Raw genomic sequence first — 17,819 nt, forward strand, 5'->3', positions numbered from 1 at the left:
TGTTACAGGGGTGCACTGTATGCTGCCCAATCTGCTTTCGAACAATACAATGGAAAGTGCCTTCGCTTTGGGCCTCCCATGGTAGCCTGCACGTATGAAGGATTTGAAAGCGTACTTGATGTATGGCATAAAAGTTAATTGGTAGTGATTAAACGAAGCCGCTAGGGATCATATAGAAAACATTAAAATGTGGCATAGCCAGACTTTAATCTGACCATCTTTTTGACGAGAGCTATTCTGTCATGTTTTGTCGGGCTCGCACTGTTCATAAAGCTGCAAGGAGTGGGGATGTCAGTAACATGGTAGTTGTGAGCTAAGCTGTTTTCAGACATAAAAACAACTAACAAAAAAGCACGTTATTTACAATAATGCCCCATTCATACGCAGAATACGGTTGGGCAAAGTTAGAAAGAGTGGGCGAACGGCCTAGGTGATATTTCCTAAGAACACAAATAAGGTTGCGGACTATGGTCCCTTCTATGCTGCGCTGCTGTATCCAGCCAGAGCTGGATTATTTTGGCAACCTATTCCACCGAAAGGGAGATTAACTTCGGTTTCATAGCACAGAGCAAAGCACTTTTATTCCTAATGCTCTAACGTTTGTAGTCACGAACCGCTGAGCCTAAAGTATTGCAAGTTCCGCGGAAAGAATCCACGAGTTTTCGTGCAATAATTTAAAATGGAAGTGATCTGCCAGTCTGGTACCACTGGGGCTAGGTGCACGCGAACGTTCGGTGTAATACAGTGGGTGTTCCAGTTTAATGCAACTAAGTTAAACTCACAGTACGGTTACCAATCTGTAATTTGCGTATAAGCAGTTCTCATTTTATTGGATTGAGTGTTTTTGATCACTAATGGTGTGTGAATACTTGTACCCCCAGACTGCCTTTTTTTTCTCTCTTCCTTTCTTCTAATTCTTTTTTTTATTTTCCACACAATAAATGCTTCTCATATTGTTAGGCTGTTGCCGCCACAAAATGGTTTAAGTACTAGTCAAGTTGCTCTTTGGCAACTTTTTCTCCTTTTATCCATCATAAATTTGTATATTTACGAAAATAAAGCATTAATTCATTCATTCATTAATTAATTCATTCATTCATTCGTTCATTCATTCATTCATTCATTCATTCATTCATTCATTCATTACGCCGGATTAAGGGACTACTGCGCTATTTTCAGGCGAATCCTTTTAGGGCGACATGCTTACATGTACAGTTGCAGCACTTTTTTGTTTATTACATATATACGCTCGCTGACTACCGGTCATCTCTAGCCCTTCCTCCCATGGGCTTGGCGTCTTCACCACTAAATCTCTCTTTGGACGGCGCGTTTCGCGACAGACACCCTATTCTTCCGCTAATGTCATATTCTTCCTTATTCTTCCACAATATCCACTCTTTGCATGATTCTCATGGAAAACACTTTCATATTATGCATTTCTACGCTCTCGACATGCCCTCTTGCTTCTTAGGTAACCCTCCTCCTGCTCCTTCTACTGTAATCCCCCACATTTAGAACTAGCCGAAAACAATGGGTGTTTTCAGTAGCAATCCAATGCCGGATTCACATTTTAACGCTATAGAGTCAAGGGCTTCCTTCAGCAACAAACCCAGCGCCGGAGCTGGTGTTGGGAACGAAGAAACAGGAGCCTGCCTCTGGCAGCTGGTAGTGGTCAGGTAACGTGGCAGGCAGTGGCTGGTCGTTGGGTTGTGTGATGTGTTGTTTTTTTGCTATTGTATGTGTGAAAAGTTTTTGTAATTGTAGATTAGCGTCGCGTTATATACCTGATCTTGTTAAGGAAAAAATTGTTATTTAAATATATGCTGCAGCATCAGTCCGAACTGCATAGGACAGAGGCCTCGTCAGGTACCAATTGCCTTTAGCTTCTGTTCCTGCATCAGACATTGCACTTGCCTGCTGTCAGAAAGTGGAATACATAAACAAATAATACACAAAAGTATTGAACCCCGAATCAGACGCGCTTTGCACGTCCGTATGGCTTTTGTAAAGCCGGGCTTTATATTTCCACGTGCCAGGCACCACGAGATCTCCGCATTTGGCCCATTCTTAGATCGCCTCTATGTCTGCCTGCGTGGCTCCTTCGGTCGTGACAACGTCAGGTGGTCTTTCCCATAACGTCGTAGCTCACAACTGCATGCTAATGGGAATCTGTGAGATAACAAATGCACAGATTAAGGGATTAGTGATTAGACGAGTAGCAAAGTGCAAGTACACGAACAAGAATGCGTATGTCAAGCCGCCGACGGGAGCCATTAATGCTGTTGCGTCTTGCCCTCAAAGGCAGAGCTTAAATATCCCTGAATATTGTTTCGCACAATTTACTGAGTATTGTATCCCAATACTGAGAAATAGTTCGCAATTTTGTTGACGAAGAACAGTTGACACTGAGGAGCCCGTACGTCCAACCGATTCCGTTGTTGCGTGTGACATGCATATTAATATCATGATAAGAAAAGCATCCAAGGTCGATTAGCGTATATTACTAACCGAAGACTGATCAACGCGTCGAGCAGGACTACTGTCGCAGTGTTCCTGTAAATTGTCTTGCGCGGAAAGCTGTGACAACCGGCAAGAGCCTACTTACTGGGACGGCACTTGTACGCAACCTCGGCGTACTTGTACACTCCTGGGCATGGGTCTACCATGAACGACTTGGCATCTGTTCTAACTGTACACTCTTGCTTTTCACGGCACGCAGCTTCAACCACCTGCAGTAGCATACAAGAAACCACTTTAGCACGGGTAGTGAAAAAAAAGAATGACAGCGTTCAACTGAGTGGCTTTGTGCATCAATGAGCACGAGATGACCCGAGCAACAAACAGACCCAACCGCTGAACACATGTGGGCGCGGAGAGTGAAAAACCTGCCGTTGGGGCGTGCTCAAAGATACGCTGGGCAGGAACCATCTTCTTATCACAATCGCGTAAAAAAACTGCATCGGAACGCGCATTCGGCGCCCAATGGAAGGGTAATAGTACCACGCACTGGGACGAATATATCGGCGCTATTTTAAAATGGCGAATTTACCACAAGCCTAAGCCGTTTGATGCAGGCGATAAGCAAGATAAAAAGCAAACCTGCCTAAACCCTTTGAGATCGCCCTGCTTTATAATCAGAAGGGTGACCCTGATTTGTATATTCAGGGTCGTCCTCTTCATTTATTGAACCGGAGACAACTGTCTGCATTTCGAGCAAAAGTTCGCCTCAGAGCAGTGGGAGTCAATCCACAGGCTGTCCTGAAATAGATAGAAGATACACCAATCAGTTTGTATCCGCAGAATAGGTCCAGGTCTGCAATCAGTCCAAGGTGAGCCTGATGAGGTCTCAGTTTCAAGATTTGGGACCACGCAAAACATCTGACAAGCCATCCCTTGTGCACTCCGAGTAGGCAGCGGAGCTTCTTTTTTTCGGGATTCTATCCAAACTACTTTATTAACGTTCACACTCTATGACTTCAAGGACGTAATTTATACAGCGAGCACACACGGCGCGCCTCGTGCCGACGGGACTACATGGTGCACATCGAAAATCTCCTTGAGGTATGCAAGCCCATTCATTTCGCGATGTTCAAACATGTCTGCCGAGAGGATCTTTCTCGAGAAATGTCGGCATCCGATCATCAAACAATTACTTAAAGTTTACACCCACCCACAAGACCAAAAAAAAAAATTAGGTTTCTGTTTCTTACATCCTGTGCAACGAAACATTTGGAGAGCATAGCGAACGCTCATCTGGTGTAGTGGCTGAAAAAAATTATCCTTTATCCTCATACTCAAAACAGCTTACGCCCGCAACTCACAAATCAAGACATGATGTTCCGATTCAGGAAAAAAAAAGAAACAAGCTTGATCCGTTCCCTGCCTGCCGCCGGATAGTACTAAAAATAGGCATCAAGAAGGCATTTAACGCCCTTCGCCAAGCATCTATCGTGCAGGCAGAGCTAAAAATTATCATCACCAGGCAACATGCACCACTTGATCGTCGCCTTAAATCTTACGTTACTAGTTGACGTCGGCAGTGCCCTCGGCCGCAGCCGTCCGAACTTCATGGGTATTTTCCAAGGTTCTGTTATCTCCTGCACTATTTAATCTGTTCTTTGCGACTCTACTAGGTAGGCAGTCCAAAATCTCTAACGTAGATCACGTAATATAGGCGGACGATGTGACGCTTTGGACCACAAAGGTTCTCAGGCAGAATAGGAGCACCATTTGCAGGCGGCGCTATATCGATAAAACATTCACTCGGCATATGAAAACTAACATTAGTTCTCAACGAGACAGGGTATCTGGCTCTTCATGGTGACAAGTTTCCGATCTAAAGATGGAGACAAGGCCTATGTCCATCACAATATTGAAGATGCCTGTTCAGATGAGGCGGGTCATCCGCATATTAGTAATGCTTGTAGACGAGAAATGAATTACATCTGCCTGTTTCAGCTAAACCTTGAAGGTGACTAAACAAATAATCCAGCTCCTTCGCAGGATCCCCAACCGTACGCGGGCGCAAGCGTTAGAAAACTCTGGCACACTCCACAATAAAAGCAAAATAAATAAATAAATAAATAAATAAATAAATAAATAAATAAATAAATAAATAAATAAATAAATAAATAAATAAATAAATAAATAAATAAATTGACCTTTCACATCTTAACGTATTTTTCATTTCTCGGCATGAGTTAGGATATTTGATTTAATGAGCGGATCCGCAAGCCCTCCCGATGTCTAAGCATGTTTGAAAGAAAGCTTCTCCGCAACCCACCTCATTGTGCGGGTAAGTGATCTTCGCAGAGATGGTGATCGCTTGGAAACGAGAGCAGTGAGAACAATGCTACCTTAGAGAACAAGATTTTTTTTTCTAAATGATTGTCTAACAGCGCTTTTTGTTCAGATTATATTAGGGTAAATATAGTAAGAGCTTCACCTTGCACTACTACCTCGCACTGCGAAGACAGAAGCCACGCTCACCCTCAGTGCCTCCTTGGCAATGCACTGGGCGCTGCCGTTGAATAGAAGAGGTGGTGGCGGCCGCGCTGCGCTCTCCTCTTCTTCGTTGTAGGCGTGTGAGGGAAGCGGCGGAGGACAGAGCACATGATAGGGTACGGAGCGTCCGTACTGGGCCACTGAGATGGAGATGGTGGTGTTGCGAAAGCATCGCAGCTGCAGCTCCTGGCCATCGCAGGCGAACTTCTGGAACGTCTTGAGCGTACCCGAAAGGAGTGCTGCAGTGGAGGAAGAAAGGACAATTTACCGAGCTGTGCCGGAGCTGGTGACAGAGAAGAAATTTTGGCGAGCGCGTTCATTAATGTGACACTGACAAACACTCAATACATTTATTTTTATCAGTAAAAATTGCCTAGTTTCTCCTGGTGAATGTTGAAGCTTTCCCGACAGAAAAAGTGGATTTGAAGGCTAAAAAAATGCAGCGTTAGGATATTCCCGGCACTTGACTCAAACCCTAGACGTTCACAGAGAGAAGGAATGATTGACTCCGCTTCGAAGGGAATGGAGGTATAGAATGACCTCCGGGATCCGCGCCTGCAGGTTTTGGAGAATTTCGTTCCCATTCTTAGAAGAACAGCGCGACTTAGACAAGGACGGAAGGAAGACATACACGGACAAGCGCTGACTTTCAACTGACGTTTATTGCTCGGAACGTGGTAATAAGTATATCAGACTCCAAACAACAAAAGAAAACACAGAATCGATACACACTTGATTATGCACTGGAAAACGCATTTGATGCCACCACGTCACTTCCCTGTAGCTAGATATCTTACTTCCTTGGCTGACAACGCCAAGGACGGGCTGCTGACACAGGCGTCATTTGACCAAGCAGTTTGTGCGGCTTTAATAATTTCACAGGTTATCTTGTCCCGATTCCTATTTAACACTTTTGTTTTTTGGAAATATGGCTGACAGTGTTTACTTTTACAATCTCAGCAGTGGATGCCAAGATGCCCTTGGCATCATTGTTATTGTGTTCTCTTAGGCGCTCGTTAAGGCATCTGCCCGTCTGGCCGACGTACTGTTTGCCGCAAGATAATGGGATGGAGTAGATAACACCATCTTTGCACGCAACAAATTGATTTTCATGTTTTATAGTGCACTTTTCTCGTATAGATTCAGCGTTAACAAACTTGCACAATTTCTCAAACTTTTCGGGAGCCGAGAAAACAAATCTTACATTAGCTCGGTGGCCTATCTTCTTTAACCTGTGGGAAAATTTGTGGATATAGCTGTTGTCTTTTGTTTTTCCTTGCCAGAATCGGCCTGTTCGTTCTTTTTGGTTTTGCTTAAACATGCAAGAATTGATTTTGAAACGGACACGAGCAGTTGCTTGGGATATCCTGCCTTCACAAGACGATCGGTTTGGTGGTTGAAACTTTCTTTTATGGAGTGAAAGCATGATTTGTTTAAGGCATTTGTATAGCCCGACTTAGACACGGCGCGTTTTACGAGCTTAGAGACGCAAACGGAAGCAGTGGCTTGTTGCTTCGTGGTTCATAAGACCAGCAGGTGTGATTTGGCCTGAAGCTGAGTCTGAGATCAAGGAATCTTATCTCGTTATCTTCAGGTACTTCACGAGTCAATGTGAGCGGGTGAAGGCACTGAACAAAAATATCTTGAACCTGGTGGATGACGGAATCATATTCTTGATCATCGGTGTCTAACAAAACAAGAAAGTAATCAACAAATCGAAAACACTGCAAACATTTTGATTCTTTTAAAAGTCGTTGGAGCATTCTATCTTTTTTGCGAGTAATAGATCACTGAGCACAGGCGCTACACTTGAGCCAATGCACACTCCTTTTTTTCTGCAGGTTAAGTTCACCATCCCATGTAGTATAAGTTGATTTTATATACACTTGTAGTAATTATAAGAAGCCAGCGACGGAGAGGCCTGCCTCGTTCTGGAAGGCGCCAACTCCGTATACTTGTCAATGCATTCTTCGATGCACGAAAACAGCTCGTCATGCGGCAGTGAATAATAAAGATCTTTGACGTTTTTGGCGAGGTCTTTGGCGCTGTTCTTCATCAAAATGGCATACCAACTCGCCCAAGCATCAGTTTTAACCCATTCTTAGGCCATGCAGGCACGTACAGGGGTAGTCAAAAGTTCTCAGGCCACAGGGTCTGCTTCTGAGCTGTATAGTCAGACAGCTATGACAGCCCTAAACTCATATTATCTATGGAGGGTACAAGAATCATTATCCTAATCTCTGAGATACTTAATAACTTTAATGGGATCTCAAGTGCCACAACATGCCGACCAGGAGCAGAACGTGTGGCCTGGGACCTTCGGCTGCCCCTGTACATACGTACGGCTTGGTTAAGCGGGGCTTCCTACCTGTGTTGCTTGGTGTTCCACATAGTACAATGGCTTATGTCTGTACGCTAAAGGGTACGCGTAATAGAGCAAATAATTAACGATTTGAAAAGTGCATGTAAGTGAACGAGCATATGTGAAGGAAGATGCGAACGGGGGCCATTTGCGCAGTCACGTCACAACCTGACATGTAGAAATTCCTGCATTGGCATTGTTTAAGTTACGAGCGAAGAATTACGGGCGTGGCCCTGGGAGTGGGCACCTCTAACATGGTCGGGCACTCAATGGTCGCAGGCTATGTGACCTCACGTGACTACGTGACGTGGCCGATTTGGTAGTGGCTGCAAACTTGAGCTTCTCAATTCAGATGGGAGGGTACGGGAAATCAAACCTTCCAGGATTCTTGCATTCCGATTAAGGCATGCCTCCCCTAAGGCACGAAGGAACGTTCGCATGGCTTGGTTAAGCGGGGCTTTATAGCTATCGCGGGTGGTCGTTCACATATGGTAGCTTACGGTGCGAGATAGTAGAGGAAAATTACAGGATTACGGATTAAGCGACTGGAAAATGTATGGATACGAAAAAGGATCCAAAAAGGGGAGCAGCGGACCGAAATCCTTAACGCTGTAGCACCATAAATTTAAAGCGGCAACTTAATTGTTTCCCCTCTTCCCCCTCCGCCCATTTTTTTTTTTTTTTTTTTTTTTATGGCGGTAGCCATTTAAGGTAAGGACACTCTTAGGAGATATCTTGCACCCAGATGACTGGAAGATCCCGCTGCGCAGCTCGGACCCGGGCATACAAGACCGGATCCTCAAGCACTCCTATGAGGTCGCCAACAGGCTTGACCTGCTGGCCATCTAGTAGGGCAATGTAACTCGGCCCTATATAACTATCCGGCTAAATAAAGGTTTCTTCTCTCTCTCTCTCTCTGTGATGGAAGCGCTTTCGCCGTTATATGTCGTACATAAAAGCTCTCGAGCTGGCTTTATGCCGGACATAGTCATTATTCTGAAAAGGGCGCACTCAATAATGTGATTCTCGCGTCCCCCATAAGTCATATGATAAATCTGGATGTGTTTCACTTTAGTGTCTGTTGCAATAAAGTAAAAACTCGGCCACTGTACAGTGCATTGAAGTATGTTGGAGACGAATCTAGCATGTTCAGTCCACGGGCATGATGCTCTGAACATCCCACTTCATTGCCCATGAAGATAGTGGAACTTCAGGAGGTCGTTATTCTCTAGTATTCATAGCCCATTGTCGCATGCACATGAATAAACCTATCTCAAAAATACCCTCAAAAGAAGACGCATACTATACTCGTGGGGAGCTTTCTGTTGCTCTGCAGAAGAGTCTGAACAGGAAAGGGAACGAGGCTTTCTTTTTCATGCATAGCCTCCGCTACAGAGCCTCAGGACTCTGTTCGCGACTACATCAGACGGGCACAGCATCAGACGTCATACGCACTATTATTCTTTCCGCATTGATGGTTCAGCGCTGGTTAAAAAGGACGGGTGAACGCGGAGGCGGGAACGTCTTCACCGCTTCTTTCTACTCCCGTAACACATGTACAAAGAAGGTCGATGGGGCTGAACTCATTAAGGTCGCTCCGCGTAAACCTATCACCTTCGCATGCTCCGCACACGTCCAGGTAAGGTTGTGCGAGAAAAGAAACGCGAAGCCATTTACTATTAGTAGTAATTCCTACAACAATTCGAGGTAGTGTTTGCGAAAAGGCAATTATGCCAGGTAGAAGCAGCAGTGTTGCCAGCGCCAGCACGCGCGTTTTGTGCGCGGACGAATTGCTCACCCAAGTGTAAAATATGGCGAAGGCGAAGCCGGAACAGCGACCAATGAATAAATGCTATATTTTCAAAATATATAGCGACTGAATTAAGACATTGAAGAGTTACAATATAAAATTTCAATGCTTGAACTTAACGATTCCAATAATTATCTCGGCGAAAAATTACCCGTTAGTAGGACAAGACATGAAGACACTCAGACGGAGAAATAAAGAAGCCCAGGACGTATCTGGGTCGCCGGAGTTTGGAATGAAGCGGCGCCTCCACCTCGGCGTGAGTGATCGTCGCAGACCGCGTCCCAATAGCCGTCCGGTAGGGCATAAATGAAGCTAGGCTAGCAGGAAGATGCCGACGGCAAGGAGGAACGAAGGGCCATCGGCTGGCCGGCATACCAGCTAGCGTGTGCGCAAGAATTTTAATGCTCCGGTGCCCTTGTCACCACGCTTTCACGTGTTTTGTTCCTCCTAGAGCTGAAAATGCGACGTTCAAGTTGCAGGGCTGTGTACAGAAAACTAGAACCTTCCATTTATTCTTTTCTTGCTCGATGCATTCCAATTATAGGAATCTTCGATTGGTATACCCCTACGTGGTGAGCGATGAACAATGAATTACAGTGAACTCACGCTTACTCATAGCTGTAGAAGAGCGCACCTTTCTCGGAGGCCACAATCACCTAGAACAGAAAAGTCGCGACTGCGGGCTTAGAGCACCTTGCCTGTCAGGCGAGGCTAAAATAAAGGCTCGCAAAAATACAGAGGTGATCCCTGCTACGTTGAGGCCTAAAGATTATCAGATTGGTACATACAATTAAAAAAAAAATCGAGATCGCTGCAGAATCTGCACTGGTGAAATGCGTAAGCCCAAGCGTTTCTGTGTTGTCCGCGAGAGTGAGTGAGTTTTGTGAGTGAGCGAGCGAGCGAGCGAGTGAGTGAGTGAGTGAGTGAGTGAGTGAGTGAGTGAGTGAGTGAGTGAGTGAGTGAGTGAGTGAGTGAGTGAGTGAGTGAGTGAGTGAGTGAGTGAGTGAGTGAGTGAGTGAGCGAGTGAGTTAGTGAGTGAGTGAGTGAGTGAGTGAGTGAGTGAGTGAGTGAGTGAGTGAGTGAGTGAGTGAGTGAGTGAGTGAGTGAAACTTTATTAAATACTTGGGGATATTTTATCTTCGCCTCTCCAGCCGAGGCTGACTAGCAGTTGGCGCCCCCAGTCCAGGGCACCACTGGCTTTCGCCAGCTTGCGAGCTCTTATGACCAGGTAGAGCTGAGACTCCGGGTCGGAGTTGGCCTGCAAAGCCCCCCCCTTGCCTTTCATTTGGATTTGGAATTGCTTCTAATTGATGTGCACTGAATTCCCACGTTATGTGGTGCAGAGTAGGGGTCCTCCCGCACCATGGGAACTCGTCTTTGAATGTCGCGGGTTGCATCACGTGTAATATGTGTAGATTAATGAAGGTGCCTGTCTGCAGCCGCCTCATATCTATGGCCTCCTAGTTGCTGAGCTTCTTATGTGGCTCCGGATATTATTTCCGCAAGCCTCTGTAGTGCTGTAGTATTACGGAATCAGGTCCTCTGCCGCGAGACTGTTGGACGCACGGTAGGTTGCATGTCCTTGGGCTACCCTGTCCGCGTACAAATTCCCCGTGATCCCTGCGTGCCCCGGAATCCACACTAGTGTTTGAGTGTATGGTTTTGTTGGCTCGCTTGTGGAAGTCAGGATCTGTTGTTCTGTCTTATATATCTTGCCCCGCTGAAAATTTCTGCATGCAGATTGAGAGTCCGACAATATTGTCCAGACTTTCCCCCGTTTATCTTCTCTGCCTAGTGGCCAGTGCGATAGCCACTTCTGCTTCGGTGACCGTACAGTTTTGGATTGAGGCGCTAACTACCTCGCGACCCTTGAGATGAGTCAGCGGGATTCTGCGAGTGACAGGTACAGTGCCTTTCCTTTCATGCAAACCAATTATAGAATGCCTGTGAACTTTGATGCGTTCAACGGAACGTTAGTTGTGTTCGACAAGGGGCGCGCGATGTACCGTGTGCAGCAGCAAGGATCAGGCTTTCTCGTTTCTGCACTGAGATATGTGACCGGAATCTGATAACTGAAACAGGAAGTTGGCTGGCGGCCATGACCGGAAGCTGATAACCGAAATCGGAAGTTGGCTGGCGGCCATCTTGGCTCTCAATTACAAGTTAATTGGCTCTAATTAATTACTTAAACAACCCACATAAACCATTTTGTCACTTGCACACCTTTCCTTGACGCTCTATCCGATAGTACCATTCTTTTCTTGATATACCAGCTAGTTCCTTTTTTACAGCTCCGACAAGGTCAGGCCCATGCTAAACCCGCTTACATAGCTGTACAATGGTTACGCATTAAAAAATGATTTCTCAGTACACTCCCCGCGTTTGAACGGTCAGCCTAGCAAATATAGTTTGGTTTGGTTTTGGAAGTTTGACGTCCCAAAGCGACCCAGGCTGTGAGATACGTCGTAAATGGAGGGCTTCGGAAATTTCGATAACCTGGGGTTCTTTAACATGCACTGACATAACTACACAGGCTCCTTGCTCTTCGTCTCCATTGAAAAGTGGCCGCCACGGCTGGGATTCAATTCTGGAATGTTAGGCACAACAGTCGAGCCCCTCAACTACTGCACCAACACTGCCGGGAGCCTAGCAAATATGAAACCTGATTTACTCTGTTGTATTTGTTACAATGCTTAGAGTGATTAGGTTAGAAGTTTTCTATTTTAACGTGTAGAGTAAGTAGGTGGAATTCATGATGTTCACCTGCCCGGATCTGACCGCACAACAACCTAAAAACATAAAAATGTGTGCCTTGAATTTACTCTTACGTTAACATTGTTAATGTGAGATATGATAGCAGCATCCTTCCTGTTGAGTTTTCCCTGCGAATGTATATCTGCATTTAACAGTCGCATTTTGAACAGGCAGAGCACTTTGATGAAAATATTGGGTCTGGATCTTGGAGTTATAATGCAAACAACACTAGATTTTAGTAGGAAATGAGGCGAGAGCTCTGAAATGTTTAGTTTTAACTTCAAAGTCAATACAAGATGAACGCCTTCTTTTTAGATATCCGTTGTCTACATGAGCACGCAAATTCGATGAGCTTTGAGACGTTATGAGTCTGTCAGTAACAACCCCCCCCCCCCCTTCCCCTTTTATGATGCTGGGAGAAGACAAAGAGGCGAGTCTTGAGTGAAACGCGAGGCGCCTTTCCTTAGAAGCACATGCATAGGCCTCGGATCTCGTTATATACCTACACGAAACGTTTCAAAACTGTTCGTATATATATATATATATATCACGCGCAGTTAAGCAAGCAAGCAAACTTTCAGCATAGAGCATCATTCCACCTTTATTATTATTTTTTTCATTTTTGTGTGGGCGCATGTGCTTTTGCAGTCGTTAGGGCGTCAGAATAGATAACGAGTTTGTCGAACGCTAACGAAGCACGTCCGTTGCAAGCGCAGCTCTTATTAATGCGCGCTTAATAGAGGTACGCATTTGGCCTAGTTTGAAAAGTAATTAGCATGCACACTATCTCAACACCTCGTCTCCTAGCATTAATTGCGCCATCGACAGGCAGCGAACATCTAATTTAGGCTAAAACGAGAACACGCCGAGACGCGTACATCACATAAAAGGGTGATGTACGCGTACGCGTACATCACCCTTTTACACTTTCGTGGTGTTATTATTTATATCGCGTGAGGACGATAGTGAGCTCAAAAACACTGGCATGGAATCTATCACATTCTTTTGTACACGTCGATAGGCACGTTTGGAGCGTGACGTGCAAAAAACGCAACTACGCTCTAAAGCTGCCCGCGACGGGTATTTGTTACAGACAGGGGGCATCGTGGCGCCAGCAAGCGAGCGTTCTGGAAGCTTTGCTGTTACACACTCCAATGGGTAAAAGACCGCGAAAGTTGTCACACAGGCTCCTGTTACAGACACGTTCGTACTACCAGCTGTCTATAGAAATTGTACAGCCCGTTGGATCCCCGCCACGCAGTGGAGATCCTTTGGCAAATTCCTCATAGAAGGTGAGAAAGACTATACCGCCTTCACATGTACGAAGTAGAGGGGTTTACAGCGGCTCGTCGTCGGGGCCTCCCTACGAGGCTTATAGGAACAAACACATTTTCTTGTTTATTTTTTTACAAATGCTGTACATTTCTGTGGTGAAGCGCTTAGTAGCACGTGACGGTGTTCATCACGTGTTTCTTTGCGAAGAGACCACATTCGAAGCTGACTTTCTCAGTTTACATTTCCTTGTCTTGGTTTTGCGTATACAACTGCGCATCAAATTTTACCTTCTGATGACATGGCACTCTATTCCGGCTATTCTCAGAGGTGCTGGCCATGCCTGTTAACAAGCTTAAGGAGGCGCTGAAACTGTACTTTTTCTAATGTTCTAATGGAAAAAGTCCATAGGTGTGGCAGTTGCGTATATTCGAGCCAAATTTAAAAGCTTTGCCAGGAACCAATAATTTACAAAATATTTTTAAAAAGTGCTCTCGGCTATCGCTCGCAACCAATTACGGCGACGCGTTTCCCCCGCGCAAACTTCCCATATGACGTCATCGGGGCTTGCTGCGTGCTCCCACTCATTGGACGCTACCAATTAGTGACGCAGGCGAAACGAAGTGGGGTGGGGCGCCGTCCCGGCTTGCTTTCTTCATTTGTTTTTCTTCCGTTCGCCGGTGTGCGCTGAATTGACGGGTTTGAGAAGGAGAGTCATTTTCGATGACCGGGTTTTTTGGTGTTGCCAATGCTAGCTTAAAATTTTCGCCTTGAGGAAAGGACTGATGGGATACCTTTCATTCGTGTGCATTTTCTAGTTATAGTAAATGGGCCATTTAAATCTGAATTTCATCATGATACCCTTTTGGGGGGTTGGACGACTTGGATTTGGCACAACAGAACACAAGCGCCTTTGTTGCTCTTTGTCTTATGTGCTTTTCGTTGTGCGTAGTAATTATGACTTCTCTATAGGCTAACCTAACTATACGGAGAGAAATTAGCCTTGATTCGAAATGTCTAAAGATGGTGATATTTGCGTGGCACGCAGTGCTGCCGCGAGTTGATTGAGAAGCGCCCTATTCATGGCGCCTCTTTTTTAAGCAATACGCGCAAACCGTGAAAAAAAGAACCACAGAAAAAAAGCAACAGTGAAACGGCTGTTGTAAAACCATTGGTGCGCTTGAATGAGGGCAGGGTGATGGAATGTTCCTCCTTTGTGGCTTCTGATAACATTACTGATATTTAGCTCTCCAGCGGATGGCGATGCCTTATACAGGGAACACGAAAGCCTTTGAAAATAGATGATACCATTCACGACCATGGCTACAGCTTTCGATGGCTGGCCATGACAGCACAGGTTAAGAACTAAGTCAGAGGAAGTTCGCGCTCGGAGGATGGGAGGGGTTCGAGTATCAATTCCGCTGCTCCGATTTTTCACAAAGGCTGGAACTGCCAGAAATGTTTTCAACACCTTTGAGCAGCATTTTCACTGATATTAAGACGACGTGGTGTGATCGCGCATCTTTATTGGCGGATAAATGACAAGGGAGCTTATGATGCGCAAATGTTCGCTCTAATGAAGATCAGAAAAGTTCGGGGAGAGTTTGCCACTAATTAGCACGGTAAAGAGTGTCTACCACGGCCGTCTTTGGTCGCAATATGTGACAGGCATCGAGAACATCGAGAGAAGGCAGGTGCCAGCTACGCATATGTGAGCAGACGACTGAAATGCCCCTCTTCGTCCATATTATCTAATCGACTTTTTTTCCTAGTTTGTCTCGAACACTTTCTCCGCTTCGCCTGTCTCGTACTAAGCGTTTTTCAGAATATACACGCATACACGTATACATGAAAACTAGCAGGTTGATTCTCTCATCACCTACCGCTTGAAAAAGTTCGCAGCTACCATGGCTGCTTTATTAAATACTGTGAAAGTTTTTGCCCTTAGCAACCAACCTTCGAGATTAAATTATCTCAAAGAAAAAACAAAGTAAATGAGGCAGCACACTTCTTTCAGCGCGCACTTTGGGCTTCCTTAATAAACCCCGCCGCATGTCGTTATAGACGCCTCTGCTGAACAGGGGTTGAATAGCGAGAGCGTTTCAACGCGACCGAAACATCGCAGCCAGGGGAAAGAGCGGATGGCGACCCTCCATCTGCTCCGTTTTGCACATCCTGAACCGGCCTTCCGAAGTCCCCTCGAATTTTTGATTCGCTTTTTGTTTCTCTCTTTTTTTTTTTCGGATGTCCTGGAAAATGTTTAAATCCACTCCTGGTGACATCCCTGCCTTATGAGGACCATGCAGGGAGGTAACCTCTGCTCCCCTTTTTTCCTAACAGTCAACGGCACGATTAAAGCATCACCTCCCTTCTCGCTTCTTTCTTTCTTTCTTTCTTTCTTTCTTTCTTTCTTTCTTTCTTTCTTTCTTTCTTTCTTTCTTTCTTTCTTTCTTTCTTTCTTTCTTTCTTTCTTTCTTTCTTTCTTTGTATCGCTTCTTTCTTTCTTTCTTTCTTTCTTTCTTTCTTTCTTTCTTTCTTTCTTTCTTTCTTTCTTTCTTTCTTTCTTTCTTTCTTTCTTTCTTTCTTTCTTTCTTTCTTTCTTTGTATCGCTATCCGGAGCGTTTGCTTTTTCGTTTCCTTCTTTCTTTATCTCTCTCTCTTTCTTTTTTTCCCCCGATGGTCGACTGTCGCCGCCTCTTTGTACCGGAGCGTTTGCTTTTTCGTTTCCTTTTTTCTTTATCTCTCTCTCTCTCTTTCTTTTTTTTTTTTTTTTTCCCCGATGGTTGACTGTCGCCGCCTTTTTGTACTCTTTCTCTGACTCATAGCAGTCAGTTTTTCCTTGGAATCTTTCGAGACCGCTGACAACGATCCTTAGCCGGGCGGGTGAATATTCGCCACCGTCGCCCTTTACGTAAGCAACGTGAACTATGCTCTTAGTGCATGCCGATCTCAGCACTGGGTAGATTCTGTCTCTGTGTTCATTTTTTTTCTTTTCTTTTTTTTTTTTACATTGCCGATACTTCTGGGTCGAGCAGGCTTGCCGGCACCTTCACTGAGTGATGGAGAGTTGTATGAGAGCGCCATGCATGGAGGATGGCTGGCGCCCATTTCCCTTTTAACTCGTGTGGTAAGATGCATAGACAGTCTGCCATAATCATTTTTCTGCAGTGCTTTACCGAATAAGGGCGCGGAAAAACGCATTTTCAGCGTAGCTATTCAAGTTAATCAAAATACATTATACCTCTAGAATTCAACCATGGGTTCGGAACGCAATGGACTAACAAAGTAAAAAAAAAAAAAAAAAACCAAACGACAAACATAAAATGTAATTAACAAATTAATCTTACTAGAAACAATAACCTAATAAACTGACGTAACCAGCTAACCATAGCAATAACGAACTCAGTTATCTAATTTGCCGCAGTGACGTTCGCTTAAAGGGCCTCTAGCCGGAAAGTTTAATGCCTCCCAAAGCTTCTGTTTAGTCCCAGGCGGATCCACTTCCTGATGCTTAAAAGCAACAGCTCAAAGAAATTGTTTCCACGAATTGCCGATACCACAGCTCGTCGGAGGTTTTCCGACTCAATTCGCGAAAAGAATGAACAAGGGGAGGGAGCGGTTTGCATAGGGGACGATGTCAGCGTAGTGCAATCAATGAAGACTCTTTTTTCCGCCGCGCACTGTTGACCCGTATTGAAAACGCACAATTCAGGGCTTATTGACTGAGTGAATGAATGAATGGAACTTTATTAACCATAAAGGGCTCACCGAGGGCAATCAAGCGGGCAAAAGGAGAAATGGAGTTAATAGACCGAAAAAGGCGAGTGCCTCGTTTTTCGGCAGCATCTATCCGTGACCGTCGGTTGAAGGCCAAGATTTTTGAACAGCCAGCGTACGGGCCGACGCATCAATTTTCTCGTATCAGCGAGCAAAGGAGCTGGATCTGACGAACGCCTCTTTGTATAATGCGTGGCCATGACCTTAGGAAATCTGCTTCCGAAGAATTAATGATTGAGTGGCGTGTGTGTGTGGTTCGCAGACGACTTTAGAGCAGGGGAGTATTACTTTAAGTGCGACGTTTGCTATAGGGAGCAAAAGAAAGGAATCTCTTTCAAAAGTAAGAGACCTTTGAGTTCTCTTATGTAGTGGCCTCACTTAATTTTTCTCAACCCCCTCCACCCCCAACAAAAAAAAAAAATAAAATAAAAAGAAAACAGGAAGGGTGTTTCCCTGTTTCAACTTCACCATTCGCCACTCACTCCCCCAGTTACTTACGGATATATTTTGCTATTTTTCGGGAAATGAAGGTGCATTATCTGTATTCGCTCAGTTTCACTCGGGCCCACGCTGAAAGTTATCTGGACACAGCAAGATAAAATTCGAAGTTCATCCCAAATAGCAGAGCTCGAGTTCAAAAGAAACAAATAAACAAAAAAAAAACACAATCGAATATAACTCGGAGTTTCCCCACACTATGCTCAAAGAGGACATTAGCAACAACCACAGTGAAAAAAGGTGAGTTCATTTTTGGACAAAGGGACCATTTTACAACCGCGGCGTATAGAGCCCACTGTGTGCGTGTGGGCTGAGGCCCAAGAATCCGCCTAGATCCACAAA

At 45.0% G+C, this 17,819-nt stretch overlaps 1 protein-coding gene across 1 annotated transcript in view; it reads right to left on the bottom strand.

Moving 5' to 3' along the window:
- Positions 1-17,819, bottom strand: part of LOC146207671 (protein eva-1-like) — a 100,374-nt gene that overhangs the window by 11,911 nt on the left and 70,644 nt on the right. The window contains exons 2-3 of the mRNA XM_084577164.1: positions 4,990-5,243; positions 2,606-2,729 (exon numbers count right to left, since the gene is read on the bottom strand). Coding sequence (XP_084433290.1) covers positions 2,606-2,729; positions 4,990-5,243 — 378 coding nt within the window. The remainder of the gene's footprint in view (positions 1-2,605; positions 2,730-4,989; positions 5,244-17,819) is intronic.

This window comes from Amblyomma maculatum, chromosome 1, assembly GCF_055883805.1.
Source record: "Amblyomma maculatum isolate TAMU_Amacu chromosome 1, ASM5588380v1, whole genome shotgun sequence".
Classification (NCBI taxonomy): Eukaryota; Metazoa; Arthropoda; class Arachnida; order Ixodida; family Ixodidae; genus Amblyomma; species Amblyomma maculatum.